The following is a 16,922-nucleotide window of genomic DNA, read 5'->3' as shown; positions in this document are numbered from 1 at the left end:
TACAGCAGACTGTACCACAGGCTTGTAAATCAACTAGACTTCGATAAACTTTGAAAAATAAAATAAAATATCTGCCACGACTCCTCCAGCTATCAGAAAATATTTTATATGCAAGTGCATTTTGGGAGTGTTTCAAGAGGTCAAGATGGTGCATGGTGGCTCCTGCTCCCTGACGTGTGGCTTCTTGATGGGGGCCCTGAGGGATAAGAGGGGTGGGTCACCTGTTCCTCCAGCTGTGGGTCACTCTAGAGGAGGACGCCAAGTGGCTCCTGGTACTTAAAGCAAAATGTAGTCACTCGCGTCTCCAGTCCCTGATGAGCCAGGAGACAGGGAGGGCTTCCTGGGGCTCCCAGGGCCCTGTCTGCCAGAGTCCAGGCAGGATGCTAGGCGAGCATGCCAAGGGCAGGCTGGAGGTTTTAGGATCACCGAGCTGACCTAATGTGGGGCCTCTACTAAAGTGCCTTAAGTCACAGACATGTTACTTTGGGCAGCTGCAGAATAGACAACGCAAGCAGGAAAGTTTTCAAGGCCCCCAAAGTAAGGTCTGCATCTGAAGCTCGCGTGTGACAGAACACCCTGTGTCCTTTCTCTAGCAACTCCTACAAGGCTGTAAAAATACAAAATAAGGAAACACAGGAGTTCCCACTGTGGCACAGTGCGCTAAGAATCTAACTGCAGCGGCTCTGGTTGCTGCAGAGACATGGGTTCAATCCCCAGCCTGGCGCAGTGGGTTAAGGACCTGACATTGCTGCAGGTGTGGCATGGGTCGCAGCTGTGGCTCTGATTCAATCCCTGGCCCAGGAACTTCCCGCATGCCACAGGTGCGGCCAGAAAATGAAAACACAAGTTCTAACCTGGCTGCTGCTAAAATATTTCTGGACCTGATGGAAACATTTCGACTACACAAAAATTTTAAATAAATATAGAAACAATTAGTTCCTTACAGGAAAAAAAAAAAAAAAAAAACCTTTAAAATGTTTTTGTTCATTTTTGAACAAACAGCAAAAGACATAAGACCTACAGTCCAGAATCTTAAAACCCTCTCAAACACGGTGCCCTCACCGGATTGTCTTCAGCATCTGAGCAGCAGGCACATTGCTGGGGAGCCCTGGTCCACGATACAACACACATCTCGTGTTTTCCAGTTGCTAACTGACCATTGCTTGTCTTACGAAGTTGCATGGATCACACTCCTAAGAGGCTCACGAACTCTTTAAAAACCCGGGATTGCCTGCTCTAATCAGTAACCCACAGGAAAATATGCCTTACATCCTGGTAGAGGGGTGGTGGCCTTGTGGGCCACTCGCTACCAAGGTGTCATTCAGGAGGAGAAACGCAGTGTGCAAAGCTTCCGCCACCTTCCACAGCAGGCTCCCCTCTGCAGACTGATTCCTGAGAGCCTCCAGGCCACGGCTGGGCCCTGCCAGCACCTTCTGGAGCAGGCCGCCCCTTCGCCACTGAGCAAACACCTACACATTTAGAAACGAAACCAATATCACTGACAATGATAAAGTGGAAATAATAGTATTTTGTTAAGAAATAGTAACAGGCGATTCTAGATGACAGACAGGCCATTGTTACGTGGTTGGCTGACTGAAGCACCTGCTGACAACGGCACTGATTTGAATTCCTGCTCAAAAATTAAAGGTGATGAACTCCAATAACGAATGTAGCCGACTTCTTCACTGACCCAGTTTCTCTCTTTCCTTCGGCCAGTCCCGTTTTCAAGAGAGAAAGAAACCCCTTTGCTAAACAAGTGAAATATGGCTTATCAGCTGTCCTGACATAGTTGGGATGGTATAAATATATTCACATACCTTAGAATTATATCATAATTAATACACAGTTAGTCAATACCATTTTATGTCATGAACTTGGGGACACTAAAGGCCAGGAGTAGTGTGGTTTATTGACTTTAAACCAAAATACACCAAACCGGAAAGTGTGCTAAATACATGGTGAACCACTCAGGGTGCTGAATACCTTTGCCTTAACCTCGAGTTCATTACCCAGACCACACACACACACACACACGCAAGGTTTCCGCTGACCATGTCGATGCTGGTCAGATCAATGCGGCCCCTTGATCATTTTAGCACCAGATAAATTTAATGCCACCAAGTGGACAATCACATCCATATTTTTTTACTGATGTTTACCCATTATTTGAGAGTTTGACCTTCATCATAAGAAGTGATACATACTAGGGAAGAAAAGTTGAAGAAGTGGGTCTCCGAGGACCACATGTGATGGGAAACGCAACGACCAATAAAGTGAACAAAGTGAACGAGCTGCGCTGGTCACCAGGCCTCCACCTTGCACCCCTGCAGAGCCCCCGGGAAAGACAGAAACTGCGAGGCAGCCAGGGCCCCGTGGCTTCCAAGGCCACCAGCAGTACCGCCACTCATGCTCTGCACTACCGGACATCCCTGGGAAAAGAGTTTCCCTTTAAGTCACGGTCACCGATTGGGCAAAGTGCTTGTCAAAACCAGAGTGAAGGGACAGGCCAATCAGGACCCCAAGCACCCCAGGGCCCAAACACCCGCGGAGCCAAGCAGCCTAGTGGAAATCTCACACCCCAAACCCTAGAGAATGGTTCCTGCAACTGTGATGCTTAAGTCCAGGAGGCACTTCCTGGTGCCATTCGTGTCAAGGACCCAGTGAGATGAGGCTGGCGGATGCACGTAGCCAGAGGTGCACATACAGGCCAGGCCGTGGGCTCCTCGTGCCTCTCCCTAGAAAGTCCAAGAGTGAATGAGGTGGGGATGAATGGACTGGCCATTTTTTTCTTTTCTTTTGGGGCCTCGCCCATGGCATATGGAAGTTCCCGGCCTGGAGGTCGAATCGAAGCTGCAGATGAGGCCTACACCACAGCCCCAGCAACACGGGATCCGAGCTGTATCTGCTACTTACACAGCAGCTTGCAGCAAAGCTGGATCCTTAACCCACTGAGGAAGGCCAGAGATCAAACCTGCATCCTCATGGATACCAGTCGGTTTCTTGAGCCACTTCCTGGATTGGCCTTTACGAAGCTTCAGTGAGCAAGGTGAGTCAGCCCTGGGGCACTGCTGCACAGCCCATGCTACAGCTCCGTATTTACACTTAAAAACCAGGTAGAGGGTGGCTCTCACATTAAGTCTTCCCACCACGATAAAATAAAATGGGAATCTTAAATGAAATCAAACAGCCAACGACGCAGGAGACGTTTGGACAAGCCGCGGCACGGCTGTTTGACAGGACATCACCTGCTTGTAGAGGTGCAGCTGGCTGACCTCACGGACCAGGTAGTTTTTGGCCGCTGACCACCTGGGGTCGCAGTCTCCAGGGTGACCCCCTCTGTCACCTTCATCCTCAGAGGAACCGGACAAGGCTGAACACACCATCCGCTCCAGCGAACTGTCTGTGGGAATCTGGCAAAAATACGGAACATATTTGAAGTCAGGGGTTGTTGTTTTTTCCTTAGAATGTTTCTCTCTTTGGAGAGGTTGACAGAGCGGCTTGTCCGTGCGAATGACCTGGATGGGAGGCCTTTGGAGTCAAGCAATAAGGTGGTTACATTTCTCAGGACAACCCGGGAACAGCAGGCGCCGCCGCTTGTTTGGGACATGGGGGTGATTTCAGCTACTGCCCATCTTCACGCGGGGCCAAAGGCAACCACGGGTCGGCCCAGGTCCATTGAGGCTTTGCACTAACACGTGTGCTTTGCCCAAAGCATTTTCTTTTCTAATTATCATAAAAGGACGACGGTGGAGGGGTTCACACGGGAGATCTGGGTTGGAAATCGTTTACCACTTTGAAACCACAGCTCCTTTATTCTTATTATTTTATGTCACCGTAAACGACCTTCCCCCTGCATTTCCTCTAAAGTCACTCAAAACACTTACGGTCGTGCTGGAATGAACCTCATTTCTCTCTGACATAGTTTTACAACAACTGCGGTGTCATCTTTCAGAAATTCCATTGATGGCAATGATTAAAAAAAACATTAAAGCCCCATTTTTCCCTTTGGAGTTTCCCTGAGGATCCGGATTAAAACTATTCCCTGCGACTACTGAGACGCAAAGCCACAGAGTCCCCCATGGTCTTTGTATTGGGTTTTTGTTTTTTTGTGTTTTTTTTGTTTTTTCTTTAATTAAAAAAAATTACTCAGCAAGTCCCAGGTATCCTGTTAGAGAAATAGTGCCCTTCCCTGCCCTTTAGACTTGACGGGTCTGTACAGGGACAGGCAGGGGAGCCCACTCCATTCCAGGGCAGCAGGTACAGAGACCACGGGCAGAGCAGGAGAGTAGCAGGTTCCCGGACTCGGGCAGGGCTCATATTGATGCCCTAGTAAAGGACATTCTGTGGGCTGGGAGGCAGGTCATGGTCCCTCAGAGACGCCCACATACTGGCCCCTAGAACCCGTGGCTATGTCGCGCGGCATGGAGGAGACAGGTGAGTCTGCAGAGGGCATTGAGGAGGCTCATCTGCCCTCTGAGAGGAGGAGGTTATCCTGAGTCATCCAGGGAGCCGGATGAAGTTTTAAGGGTCCTAAATGCAGGAGAGAGGCAGAAGAGTAAGCGTTGGCACGATGGAGTTCCTGCCATGGGGCAGTGCGCTAAGAATGCGACTGCAGAAGCTCGGGTCCCTGTGGAGGTGTGAGTTCGATCCCCAGCCCAGCACAGTGGGCTAAAGGATCCAGCACTGCTGCAGCTTCGGCTTGGATTCAGTCCCTGCTCCGGGAACTTCCATTTCCCTCTGGTGCAGCCATTAAAAAAAAAAAAAAAAGAGTCTGAGTGATGCTTTGTGAGAAAACCTCACCAGCCGTCATCGGCTCTGAGGATGAAGGGGCCACAAGCCCCTGAACGCAGTGGCCTCTAAAACCTGGAAGAGGCAAGGACGCGCTGTCTCCCCTGGAGCCTCCAGGAAGAACGGAGCTGTGCACATACTCCGCTTTTAGCCCAGAGGCCACCGCAGCCTCCTGAGCTCCGGACCTGAGATGGTAAATGGCTGCTCTGTGAGGCGACCGCCTTGGTGGTCATTTGTCACAGTGGCCACGAAGACAAACCTGTGATGCGTGAGGCCCATGGAGCTTTGTGGACACTCCGTGCAAGTTCCTGATCAGTTTCCTTTTAATTCTAATTTCAAAATGTTTACCTTTCTAAGATCAAAGTTTTGTATAGTTTGATTCAAACTACACTCTAAAATAAGGAGGGAGCAGGGTCAAACAGGGCAGAGGAAGCAGAGTAGCAGTCAGCCCCCTGGGGTCTCACGTCCCACACCCAGGAGCACCCTGAGAAGAGCTACGGTCACAGTTCCAAGCCCGACAGGAGGCAGGTGGTTAATAAAACAGTGCCAGGTGTGAGACAAGCAGGTACAACTCCTTATACTGCGGCCAAGCCCACAACCTGCCCAGCAGAAGGGTCTTTGCAAACCCCAGGCCAACACAAGGGTCAGCAGCTGCATCAGGGGAGGCCAGCTTCCACCCCTCAGAGGTCAAAAGTCTCAGCCTGCCTCCGCACAGGAACTGCATGGAAGCATGGAAAGTGTTCTCAGGGAAGCACGAGGTCCTGGGGACCCTGAGAAGTGAGCAGAATCCAGGCCCTGACCGCAGACCACCCTGCCCCCCACCCCAGCAGGCAGCCATGGGTCTCCCCAGACCCTCAGCACCTCAACCCTGACCCGGGGCTGCACAGAAGAGACCCCCCCAATCCAGAGGCGGGAAGAGGGGTCTAGAGGAGCAGTCAGTTCACCCAAGAGGACAGGTGTGTGTGTGGGTCTTGGATCCTGAACCAGGCGAAGCAGAAGTGCCTACAAATGTGCTAAGTGATGCAAGGCATTGCAGGCGAAGGCCTCCCAGAACCTCGGGAGCAGCAGCAGCAGCGAGCTGGGTCTGGAGGGGGTCGCTGGAGCCCCCATGCGCCATCCAGACCCCCACCAGCCTTCAGAATCTCAGCCTCGGGACCTGGTTCCTCTGCTTCTGCTGCTGGAGCCATGAAGTGTCCTACTGAGGCTAGGCTAACATGACAAGAGGAAAGCAACACTTCTAGAACAGCCGGACACAGCACTGGCTCAGATTTGATAAGAGAAGCCCTGTCCTAAAGCCCCTCCCCGCCCAGTCCACCCCGGAGCAGTTCCAGAGTCACTGTCAAAGAGACCCCATCATCGTGATGAGCAGTCAAGCAGGCATACCTCCTGTAGCTGAGCTGAATAATTCAGGATGCGGTCAGTGTGAAGGTCCTCAAAACCAAACTGGGATTTCAGGTCAGCCCGAACCTTCTGTGGATCCCACACCAGCTCTGTCAAGGACAGGGTGTATCCTGACTCTGCAAGACAACCAGTGACGGACTGTCAGCTGCTGCATCACGGGGACGGGTCTCAAGTCATGCAGAAAAGCACACCTTCTCCACTTCGAAACGAGAGGCAACTGCAGACCAAGTGCCATGTGGACCGTCGAACAGGAAAAGCAAAGAGAAGCTGAGACGGAATGTTTCAGAACAAACAGTGACACGGCAGATGCTCCCCGGAGCAGGTGACGGCAAATTTCTACTGCACAACTGGACGTTATCTCAAGACCTCTTTGAAATTCACATTAGTGAGCCCAATAATTTCATTAAAAAAAATCTATCTTAAAAAAAATCTATCTCAAGAAATCGACTAGAATATTTAAAGGAAACGTAACGTACAATTGTTACTGCATGAGTTTTGTACTGATACTAAAAACCTGCTCAAGGTCCAGCACTCGGGGGTGGGGGGGAAGATAAATTATGGTATGTTCATAGCATAAAATACTGTGTACTCTTTAAAACTATTTTTTATAAAAATTATTTAAAATCAGAGGAAAAGTTCCCAACAGAGTTAAAATATAAAACTCATAAGCTGCCCAAGTAACCCAGCAATGGCATCTGTAAGTGGCATCCTCAGAATACACCTCCCGGGCTTCTGAGACCAGATTATCTCAGTGAGTATGGCCTGGCAACTGTGAACATAAAAGCACACAAATTCTAGAGTGGCCGCTGTGGCACAATGGCTTGACAGTTTCTCTGCAACACTGGGACGCAGGTTCAACCCCTGGCCCGGTACAGTGGGTTAAGGATCCTGCATTGCTGCAGCTGTGGCATAAGTCACAGCTGCAACTTGGATCCCTGGCCCAGGAACTTCCACACGCTGCAGGGTGGCCAGAAAGAAAAAAGAAAAAAGAAAAGCACATAAATTCTAAGATGAACTTTCATCTAAAAATCCAGCATCCAGGTCATTTCAGATCACTATTCAACAGCCACCTGAGTTGAAAGGCATCTCCCTACGCATGGCAGCCACGGCAGAGCACTTTCTCCTGTGTGACTTCATGGTGCCCTTAAGTGAGTGCCGTGAGGGCGACAGGAAAGGTACAATCATACCATTTACAAAAACAGCCCAGTCACAAGGAACTTTGGGAGGGACTGAAGACGGGGGGCCGTGAACCCGAGATGCCGCCCTTCCAGGCTGGGAAACAAGCCTGGCTCCGAGATTGGCATTTCCTGTGTGTAAAGGGTGCCAGGCCCAAAGCCAGGCATCTCCTCCCGAGGGCACCGGCAGCTCCCTGGTAGGTGCAATAATCGTCCCCTTCGGGGGAGAAGGACGCGAACACACTTCTAGACTCAGTCATGACGCGGTCTCAGGAAATCTGATTCCCAGGCCTGAACTGTAACCACCCATCTCTGCGGCTCTCGGAAGGCAATTTTCACAGAATTCCAGAAAGGAGGGGAGGAGATAGTGACGTCAGTCTACAGACGACTGTAAAATTATAAGATCATTCTGAGAAAAGTTTAAGAGGAGTTTTCTCGTGCCACAGGGGGTTAAGGATACGGTGTTGTCGCTGCATTGGCTCAGGTCGCTGCTTTAAGCACAGGTTCCATTCCTGGCCCAGGAACTTCCACGTGCCACAGATGCAGCCGGAAAAAAACGTGAAAGACAACTTGGGTTCTTAAATTCATTGCTGAATGACAGAGTTCGGAGCATGTGGATTCACGATTCAGTGAAGAGCATGCTTGGACCATTAGCCCAAAGCCACCAATTATGGGGCCAGCCCTTCCCCTTCACGCTTTTGACGAGGCAAGAGGGCTTTTCTTGGAGACAAGAGAAATGCAGACACTTTTGAGTTGCCTCCAGAAGTATGTTTCATAATAGTATTCCTAAGCTCTGACTCCCTGGCAAGTTGACAGGCAAGGGCATCTTTTAATTACATTCTTTGTTGTAATTCTGTCTCTAACCGTAGAAGGCAAATCGAAGGTCGTAATTTGGATCCTGCACAAAAACCTGAGCTTCCTAATGAGTTTATTAAAGTTGAGGTCACCAGGAGGATTTCAAAGGGGTATTTTATGTCATCTCCTGTTCCCCCTCTGGGTTTTATTCTGAGCCAAAGGAATAAAGGTTCCTACTGGAATTGAGCTACAAAAGCAGCAGGTTACACCCTAACGCAGAGGTTGCAAAGAAACGCTGCCTGTCTGTGGGGTCCTCCCTCCTCTGAGCCACAGCAACAGGAAGAGCTGGAGGCAGGACCAGGGGTGGTGGAGGTGTCAAGTTTCTCCATGGAGCAGGAAAGCTCTGGAAGGGATCATAGAAACCTCCGCGTGTAAACACTTTGCTGTATAGTCAGGAGACGAGATACTGAGAATAAGGGGCAGGTGGAGCGTCTGTGACCCTGGGGCCCCTGCCTCCAACCCCACCCCCACCCCCACCCCCATCTTCCCAGGAGGATGTTTCCACAGCGCGGATCTAAGGCTGCTCTAAGGGCCTCTGTGACCCAGTCTGGGCTCTCTCTGGATGACTTCCGGTCCACACCCACTTCACCCCAGACACGGTGAATGTCAAACACTCAGCATCCTGGCCAAAGCCCCCACATGCGGTTCCTCTTTCAGGCAGTGCCCCCTGGTCTCTTTGATAAGCTCTAACTCATCCTTCAAAACCTCTCCTTGAAGACTTTCCTGAGAAAGATGTGAGTCATATTCTGTGGCCTTTGTTTTTTTGGTTGACATATTTGTCTCATTTACTAAACATGTTTGTCCTGCAAGTAAGAATTGTGTCTTACTGATCATTTTATTCCCATTACATTGGAGAGTCTGACTTACAGCAAGTTCCCTGGGGTTTGTGGGGTTTTTTGCTGTTGTTGCTTTTTGACCTCGCCCATGGCATGTGGAAGTTCCCAGGCCAGGGATCCAACCCGCACCACAGCAGGGACCAAAGCTGCTGCAGTGACAATGCCAGATCCTTAACCTACTATGCCATAAGAGAACTCCAGAAAGTTCTTAATAAGTGTGTACTGAATGAGAAAATGAATAAATGAATGGATGGATGGGTAAATGGGGCAGATGGAATGACGGATGGATGGACCGAGGATAGAGGGATGATGAATAGACGGGTGGATGGAGGAGTGGACGATGCATGGATGGATGATGGATGGACATGTGGGTAGATGGAGGGGTGGATGGGTGAGTAGATGAATTCTAACTCCACTGTTCTCTCTTTGTATTTCCCTTACAGAAGGAGACAGAGATAGAGAAAGACAAAAGGAGAGGATTAAAAGTTAAATGTTCAGGTCCAGTTGACAGTTCTAGAAATAGTATCCTGGGAGTGCCTGCTGGGGCTCAGTGGTAATGAATCCGACTAGCATCCATGAGGATGCAGGTTCAACGCCTGGCCTCGCTTCAGTGTGGTAAGGATCCAGCATTGCCACAGGCTTCGATGTAGGTCACAGATGCAGCTCAGATCCCACGTTGCTGTGGCTGTGGTGTGGGCTGGTGGCTACAGCTCCAATTCAACTCCTGGCCTGGAAACCTCCACATGCCACAAATGTGACCCTCAAAAGCAAAAAAAGAAAAGTATCCTGAAACAGAGAGCATAGAGGTGGTTGCCAGGGGCTGGAGGTGGGGAAGACAGAGAGGCATCAGTCCCTGGATGAGCCTTCGGTTATAAGATGTGTCCTGCACAGCGTGCGATTCTAGTTAACCAGACTCCACCGCACACTTGCGATTTGCTGAGATCACAATCACCCCAAAGAAGGTAACTTCTGTGAAATGATAGATGTTTTAATTCCTTGGTTTTGGTCATCATTTCACAATGTCTACAAATATCAAATCATCACATTGTACACTTCAAATATGTACAATTTTATTTGTCAATAAAATAAAATGAGTATTTAATGAAAAAAGAAAGGAGGCATACCTAGGTCAAGAATGGAGCTAAATAATTCCACATTTCCCTATGGAATTGCTGCCAATTCAGCTAGGGAGCCTTCTAAATCCATCTTACCTGCCTCCTCTCACTGGCCCTTCTGTGTTTCAAATATGTCTTCCTAATAGGAATTCAGCCACAGGCGTTCAGAAGGAAGATTAAAATCAAAGAGCCAGCGATGGGTTTGTCCTTAAAGGACATCAAGTCAAAGAATTTTCAAAGCAGGGTTTTTTCATTAAAAATGACATTTTTATTAGCAATCACTGCAGAATGTCAACAATGGTAGAAAGTCAAACTCAGGTTGGAGCTCTAAATTTTCAGGCTACTTCTATCTTTTATGAACAGAAACAACTGATTCTTTCTGGCATTAGATATTTCAATTTAATCATTTCTTTGAACAGCATTTTAGCTCTACAGTGGCTGCCAATAAATTTAACTAGCAAGGGAGTTCCTGTTGAGGGTTAGCAGTAATGAACCCAACTTGTATCCATGAGGATACAGATTCGATCCCTGGCCTTGCTCGGTGGGTTGAGGATTCAGCATTGCTGTGAGCTGTGGTGTAGGTGACAGACAAGGCTTGGATCTCGAATTGCTGTGGCTATGGTGCAGGCTGGCAGCTGCAGCTCCGATTCGACCCTTAGCCTGAGAAGCTCCATATGCCGCAGGTGCGGGCCTAAAAAGACAAACAAAAACAAAAACGCTTAACTAGTGAAACACTGCCATCACTGCCACATCACGAGAGCTCTAAGATAGCCATACCTGTGGTTGCTACTTGACGCTCCTGCAGAAACGTCAGCATCGAAATGGCCACATTCAGCACCATCTTGGAGACCCTGGCAAAGGTGTGGCTGAGTGGCAGCCAGTCCAAATCCTCTAGAGATGATAAGGAACTAGAGCCGAAAGAGAAGCAGGGCGGAGTGGGTTAGTCACTAGCAATACAAGTGGCACGTCTGGACCCAGGTCCCTCCCTCGCCTCCCCCCCCCCCCGCCCCGCCTCCCCCCGAACCCCGGCCCCGCAGGATGTGGCTGGACCACTCACACACCCACAGTCACGGGAAGGGGGCTTTCAACGTGGCCTCAGCTCCCTGGGGAAGCTGCACGTAAGAGTTAGGCGCTCTCTTAAGTTCCCTCAGGCAGCTCAGGGGGCGGGTGGGTGCTGTTACCCAGGACACTCAGTTTCATACCTGGAAGGCAGCCTGTTGGAGCACCAGGCACCCCATCCTCCACGGTCCTACCCCAGGCAGCTGAGTATGTCAGGGCTTTACTCAGCGGGTTTCTAATTGTGTCAAACGCCTGTTTGAAAGAGTTCCATCCGCTTCCTGGTGTTTTTCTTGTGTCAATTACTCAGAGATTATTTTCCCATTAAAAAGTGAGGAGATACATGTTTTTGTTTGGTTTTTGTTTTTTGGGTTTTTTTTTGTTTTCTTTTGCTTTTTAGGGCTGCACCTGCAGCATATGGAAGTTTCCAAGCTAGGGGTCGAATTGGAGCTACAGCTTACAGCCTCTGGCCTTCACCACAGCCACAGCAACATAGGATCCAAGCTGCATCTGCAACCTACACCACAGCTCACAGCAATGCGGGGTCCTTAACCCAATGAGCAAGGCCAGGGATCAAACCCGTATCCTCACAGATCCTAGTTAGATTCATTAAAAACTGAGCCATGAAGGGAACTCCACATGTATCTTTTTGAATTTTTTTTTCTGGGTATATGCCCAGGAGTGGGATTGCTGGGCCATATGGTAATTCTATTTTGAGGTTTTTAAGGAACTTCCATACTGTTGTCTATAAGTGGTGACATACTCAGCTTACATCTCCAGCAGCAGTGTAGGAGGGTTCCCTTTTCACCACACCCTCTCCAGCAGTCATTAGTTGTAGACATTTTTTGCTACACCCATGACATATGGATGTTTCCAGGCCAGATATCGAATCTGAGCCACAGCTGGAACCTATCCACAGCTGTGGCAACACTGGACCCTTAACCCACTGCATCACAGCGGGAACTCCTATTTGTAGACTTTTCGATGATGGCATCCTGACTGGTGTGAGGTGATACCTCACTGTAGTTTTGATTTGCGTTTCTCGAATAATTAGTGATGTTGAGCATCTTTTCATCTGCTTTTTTGACCACCTGTATGTCTTCTCTGGAGAAATGTCTATTTAGATCTTCAGCCCAATTTTTGATTGGGTTGTTTGGTTTTCGATATGGAGCTGTATGAGCTGCTTGTATATATGCCCGGTCAGTCACGTTGTTTGCAAATATTTTCTCCCATCTGTGGGTTGTCTTTTGGGTTTGTTTATGGTTTCCTTTGCTGTGCAAAAGCTTTTAAGTTCGATTGGGTCCCATTTTTTAATTTTTTGTTTTTATTTCCATTATTCTCAGAGACAGATCCAAAAAGATATTGCTGCCATTTATGTCAAAGTGTATTCTGCCTATGTTTTCCTCTAAGAGTTGTGTAACAGCTGATCTTACATATAGGTTTTTAATCCATCTTGAGTTTGAGTCTATTTTTCTGCATGGTGTTGGGGAATGTTCTCATTTCACTCCTTTACATGCAGTTGTCCAGTTTACCCAGCACCACTTACTGAGGAGACTCTCTTTTCTCTACTGTATATTCTCGCCTCCTTTGTCATAGATGAATCGGCCCTAAGATCCTGCAACCCCATATGCATACGGAGAAAAGTACAATTCAAAAAGACACGTGCACCCAATGTTCTTAGCAGCACTATTTATAACAGCCAACATGGAACTGTCCATAGACGGAGGAACAGATAAAGACGTAGTAATATGTACAGGGGACGATTAACCATAAAAAATAACGGAATACTGCTACTTGTATCAACCTAGATGCACAAAGAGATTAGCACACTAAGTGAAGTCAGCTAGACAGAGGGAGACCCTTCCCTGACATCGCTTATATGTGGAATCTTTAAAAAGGATACGAATGAATTTATTTACAAGACAGAAACAGACTCACAAACAGAGAAAACAAACTTAATAGTCACCAAAGGGGAGGGGACAGAGGGATAAATTAGGAGACTGGGATTAAAATATACACACTCCTATATATAAAACAGGTGGCCCGCAAGGCCCTACTGTAGAGCCTAGGGAAACACACTCAGTATCTCGTCATAACCTACGTGGAAGAGAACATAAAATATGCATGTATGTGTGCGTATACCTGAATCACTGTACCCAGAAACCAGCACATCACTTAAAAATTTTAAACTGAAGAGGGAAAACCAATCGCCTGCAACTAGTTATGTTTCTCTCTTGTGCAACTTACTTCACAGCTGCCTGCAGCAGGTGTCCTGCCCCTCGGATGCCATCTTCACCCTGGTCATTGCCTGCACGCAGTCGCGGCAGTAAAAGTAGAAACTCCCAGACGTGGGGCTGCCGGTGAAGACTTTCCAACTTCGTCAGCACCTCCTCAGTCTTATTAAGGTCCATCTTAAAAATAAGGAAGGAAAAAAAAAAAAACAGAAAAAAAAAGAGCTTCATACTTTAGTTTTATTGATCAATTAGAAGATGGGGTGAGGGCAGTGCTGCAAAAACAAAGAATGGAAGTTCCCATCGTGGCTCAGTGGTTAAAGGAACCTGACTAGGGACCATGAGGTTGCAGGTTCAATCTGTGGCCTCGCTCAGTGGGTTAAGGATCTGGCGTTGCCGTGAGCTGTGGTGTAGGTTGCAGATGCGGCTGGGATCCTGCATTGCTATGGCTGTGGTGTAGGTTGGCAGCTACAGCTCCAATTGGACCCCTAGTCTGGGAACCTCCATATGCCATGGGTGCAGCCCTAAAAAGACAAAAAAACAAAGAATGCAGAACCCCTGGGGGTCCAGATTCCTGCCTAATGTGTCACCATTTTGAGCAGATTAGATCTTAAAATTTTTCTGCTAGATGTTTGGGGTGTTTTTTTTTTTTTTAATTTTATGGAAGTTTGGACAGGAGAAGAGAGGTAGAGATCTGTTATTATAATAAGCTGGGCCAGCTTCTAAGATTTTGAGATAGTGTTTGGAAATAAGTGAATTGTTCAAATTTGAACAAAACTAGAATACCTACTGCTGTTGGGCTTTTTCGGTTATGGGAGCTGAACACAATCATAACACGCTCAGTGTCAATAACTGAACGCTTCTGTACCCACAAAATCCCCCCCCACACACCAGTGAGCACAGCCAAACGCCCCCAACCAACCACTACGCGGTGCGCCTGGACCGAGACAAGGTCTGGGCCAGACTCACGAACCTTCAGCCTGACGAGACAGGCAGGCCTCAAGCCCACCTGCTAAAGCTGCTCACACTGAGTCACCCGCCCTTCGGGATGCTGGCTGTCTCAAAATGGGTTTCTACACAGCACTACCAAAAAGCAAACCATCAGACACTTGTATGGAAAAATAAACTTAAAATCAATGTTCTGAACTTCGCCACTGTGGATGGAAAAGGTCGCCCGCGTACCTGTAACCGAAGGATGTTGTGGCCATCAAACCAAGCCACACAAGCCACACAAGCCACCCCGACTGTGCCGCCTGAGGGCATTCAGGGCGGAGAAAAGCAGGGCACAGGCCCTAGAGAGTGAAGATGCACATCCGAGGGCTGACCTCAAGAGCCCGGCCTCCTGCACCCTCCCGTAGACAGAAAAGCACTGAAAGCACGGACTTGAGAGGCTGGTTTTCTCTAATTAACAGTCACCTTTTCAAGTTCTGACTACCTACAGTGTTTATAACAAAACTATATTTTCTGGCTCCTCCTGTTCTTGGGTGGCTGTAGGGTGAGAACCCTGAAGCCTAACCACTTGGAGGTCCCCAGAACCTGTCCCTTTGGAGAGAGAATTCAGCAAAGAGACGGGGTAGTGAGGCAAATAGAGTTTATTAAGAGAGAAGAGAGAGAAGACAGGTGAGGAGACAGCACAGGCGGACTCCGGTGGGGGCGGCGGAGGCGGGGGGCAGAGGCAGAGACAGACAGACAGAGAGGAAGAGAGCAAGAGAGTGACCCCTGCCTTGGGGGTGGTTTAAATCAGGGGCGTGGGGCCGGCCTTCCGGGCTTCCTCTGGCCAATCGCCTTGCTCCGTCTGGCCTTGAGCCCACATTTGTCCTGCCTCAGGGCCCTGCCCTGGGTGCTGGGGCATCTTTTAGCCAAGATGGAGTCTAGCTCCAGGGCCTCGGGGGAGTGGACAGGATGGACTGTGGTCTGTGCCCCTCCCTTCTCTGACCCCCGAGGGACCTTCCTGTGAGTGTGTTGGCCCCGGGGGTCCCCTGGACCTCAAGAATGAGACACCAGTGGTCCCCTTCTTTTATCCGAGCGGGACGCAGCCCCTCCCTGCTCCTGCTGTAACTTTTATCTCAAAGTGTCTGTCCACAGGGAAGGGCTTCCAGTTGCTCAGCCCGGCCCCCATCCTTCTCCTGCTTCCCTCCCTCACCTCTTCAGAGCAGCCCCTCCCAGCTCTCCGCCGGCCTGTCTTGAAGGCTTAAGTTCTCAGTTTTGTCCGCCAGATAAAACATGATTCTCAAATTTTAGGTTGTACATTTGTTTTTCAGTTGACACCATGATATCTCTGAAGAGTAGGCTTCAAATCTTTGTTAAAATACTTACTGTTATAAAACGGGGACCAAAAGAAGAATCTACAATAAAGAAGATGGCAGATAGGTGAGGTCAGTCAGCAATCACAAAGCACTGATGTGTACCTACTTTAGTTCTAAAATCAAGGGGCCCCCAGAATCCTGGCCCCTCAAACTGAAGGATAGACCTGAAGGAAAGAGTCACTGGAGATTTCCAGAGCACATCGACATTAAATGATTTAAGCAGTAAACCACATTCCAACAGTTTGCCAACAAGTAGTTGCTATTTGACCCGTCTCTAATTCCACAGGCACCGAGAGCATTCAGGACAGGATAGAGAGAGCAAAGGGAAAAGAAAGAAAAACAAAGAAAAAGGTTGAAGAGGGAGAGAAAAGTGAAAATATGACTTTCAGATTATATCTGGAATCCTGTTGTGATAAATAAGAAATATGCATTGGTCTCTGCCCTCAGTTCTTAAAACCCCCATAGTTCCCTGAGTGACGGGTGTGATACAGGCACCTCTTTTTACGTTAGCCCTCAGTGCGGTTCCCGCAGGAGCTTTTAAGACTCTTATCATCTCCCCAGGGATAAAAGTATCTCTAAATGCTAATGAGATGCCTGGGGGCTGGGGCCCTAGATGGCTTCAGGAGGGAGACTGATCACCAGAAAGGCCAAGGCAGGAGGTCCCGCTGCGGCTGAGTGGGTTACCAACCCAACGAGTACCCATGAGGATGCAGGTTCCATCCCTGGCCTCACTCAGTGGATTAAGGATCTGGCGTTGCCGTGAGCTGTGGTGTAGGTCACAGACATGGCTCGGATCCTGCATTGCTGTGACTGTGGTGTAGGCCGGCAGGTGCAGCTCTGATTAGATCCCTAGCCTGGGAACCTCCTTATGCTGCGGGTGCAGCCCTAAAAAGCAAAATGAAAAGAAGGGAGGGAGGGAGGGAGGAAGGGAAGAATGAAGGAAGGGAAGGAAGGGAAGGAGGGAGGGAGAGAGAGAGAGAGAAAAGAGGGAGGGAAGGAAGGAAGGAAGGAGCCAAGGCATAATTATAACACAAGATGGGCCCCTGGACTCTACTGCAGGGCTCACCCCTGACAAATGCTTCCTTGAGCCACAGAACACAAAAAAGTACAAAGGACTGAAAATGACTGCACAGGTGCGCAGCTGGGCCAGGTAAGAGCA

General features: G+C 48.9%; 1 protein-coding gene across 1 annotated transcript; it reads right to left on the bottom strand.

Annotated features, from left to right (window-relative positions):
• Positions 1-1,028: 1,028 nt before the first annotated feature.
• LOC125111184 (ATP-binding cassette sub-family A member 13-like) lies at positions 1,029-15,798 on the bottom strand. The gene is made up of 6 exons (XM_047753038.1): positions 15,774-15,798; positions 13,474-13,637; positions 10,948-11,078; positions 6,172-6,305; positions 3,246-3,410; positions 1,029-1,469 (listed from the first exon to the last, which is right to left on the bottom strand). The coding sequence occupies exons 2-6, from the start codon at positions 13,635-13,637 to the stop codon at positions 1,266-1,268; spliced, it is 798 nt and encodes a 265-aa protein (XP_047608994.1). The 5' UTR covers positions 15,774-15,798; the 3' UTR covers positions 1,029-1,265.
• Between the last annotated feature and the right edge of the window lie 1,124 nt (positions 15,799-16,922).

This window comes from Phacochoerus africanus, chromosome 11 (genome assembly GCF_016906955.1).
Source record: "Phacochoerus africanus isolate WHEZ1 chromosome 11, ROS_Pafr_v1, whole genome shotgun sequence".
NCBI classification, from domain to species: Eukaryota; Metazoa; Chordata; class Mammalia; order Artiodactyla; family Suidae; genus Phacochoerus; species Phacochoerus africanus.
The sequence above is the reverse complement of the archived record's forward strand: the minus strand, read 5'-3'. Positions and strand labels throughout refer to the sequence as shown.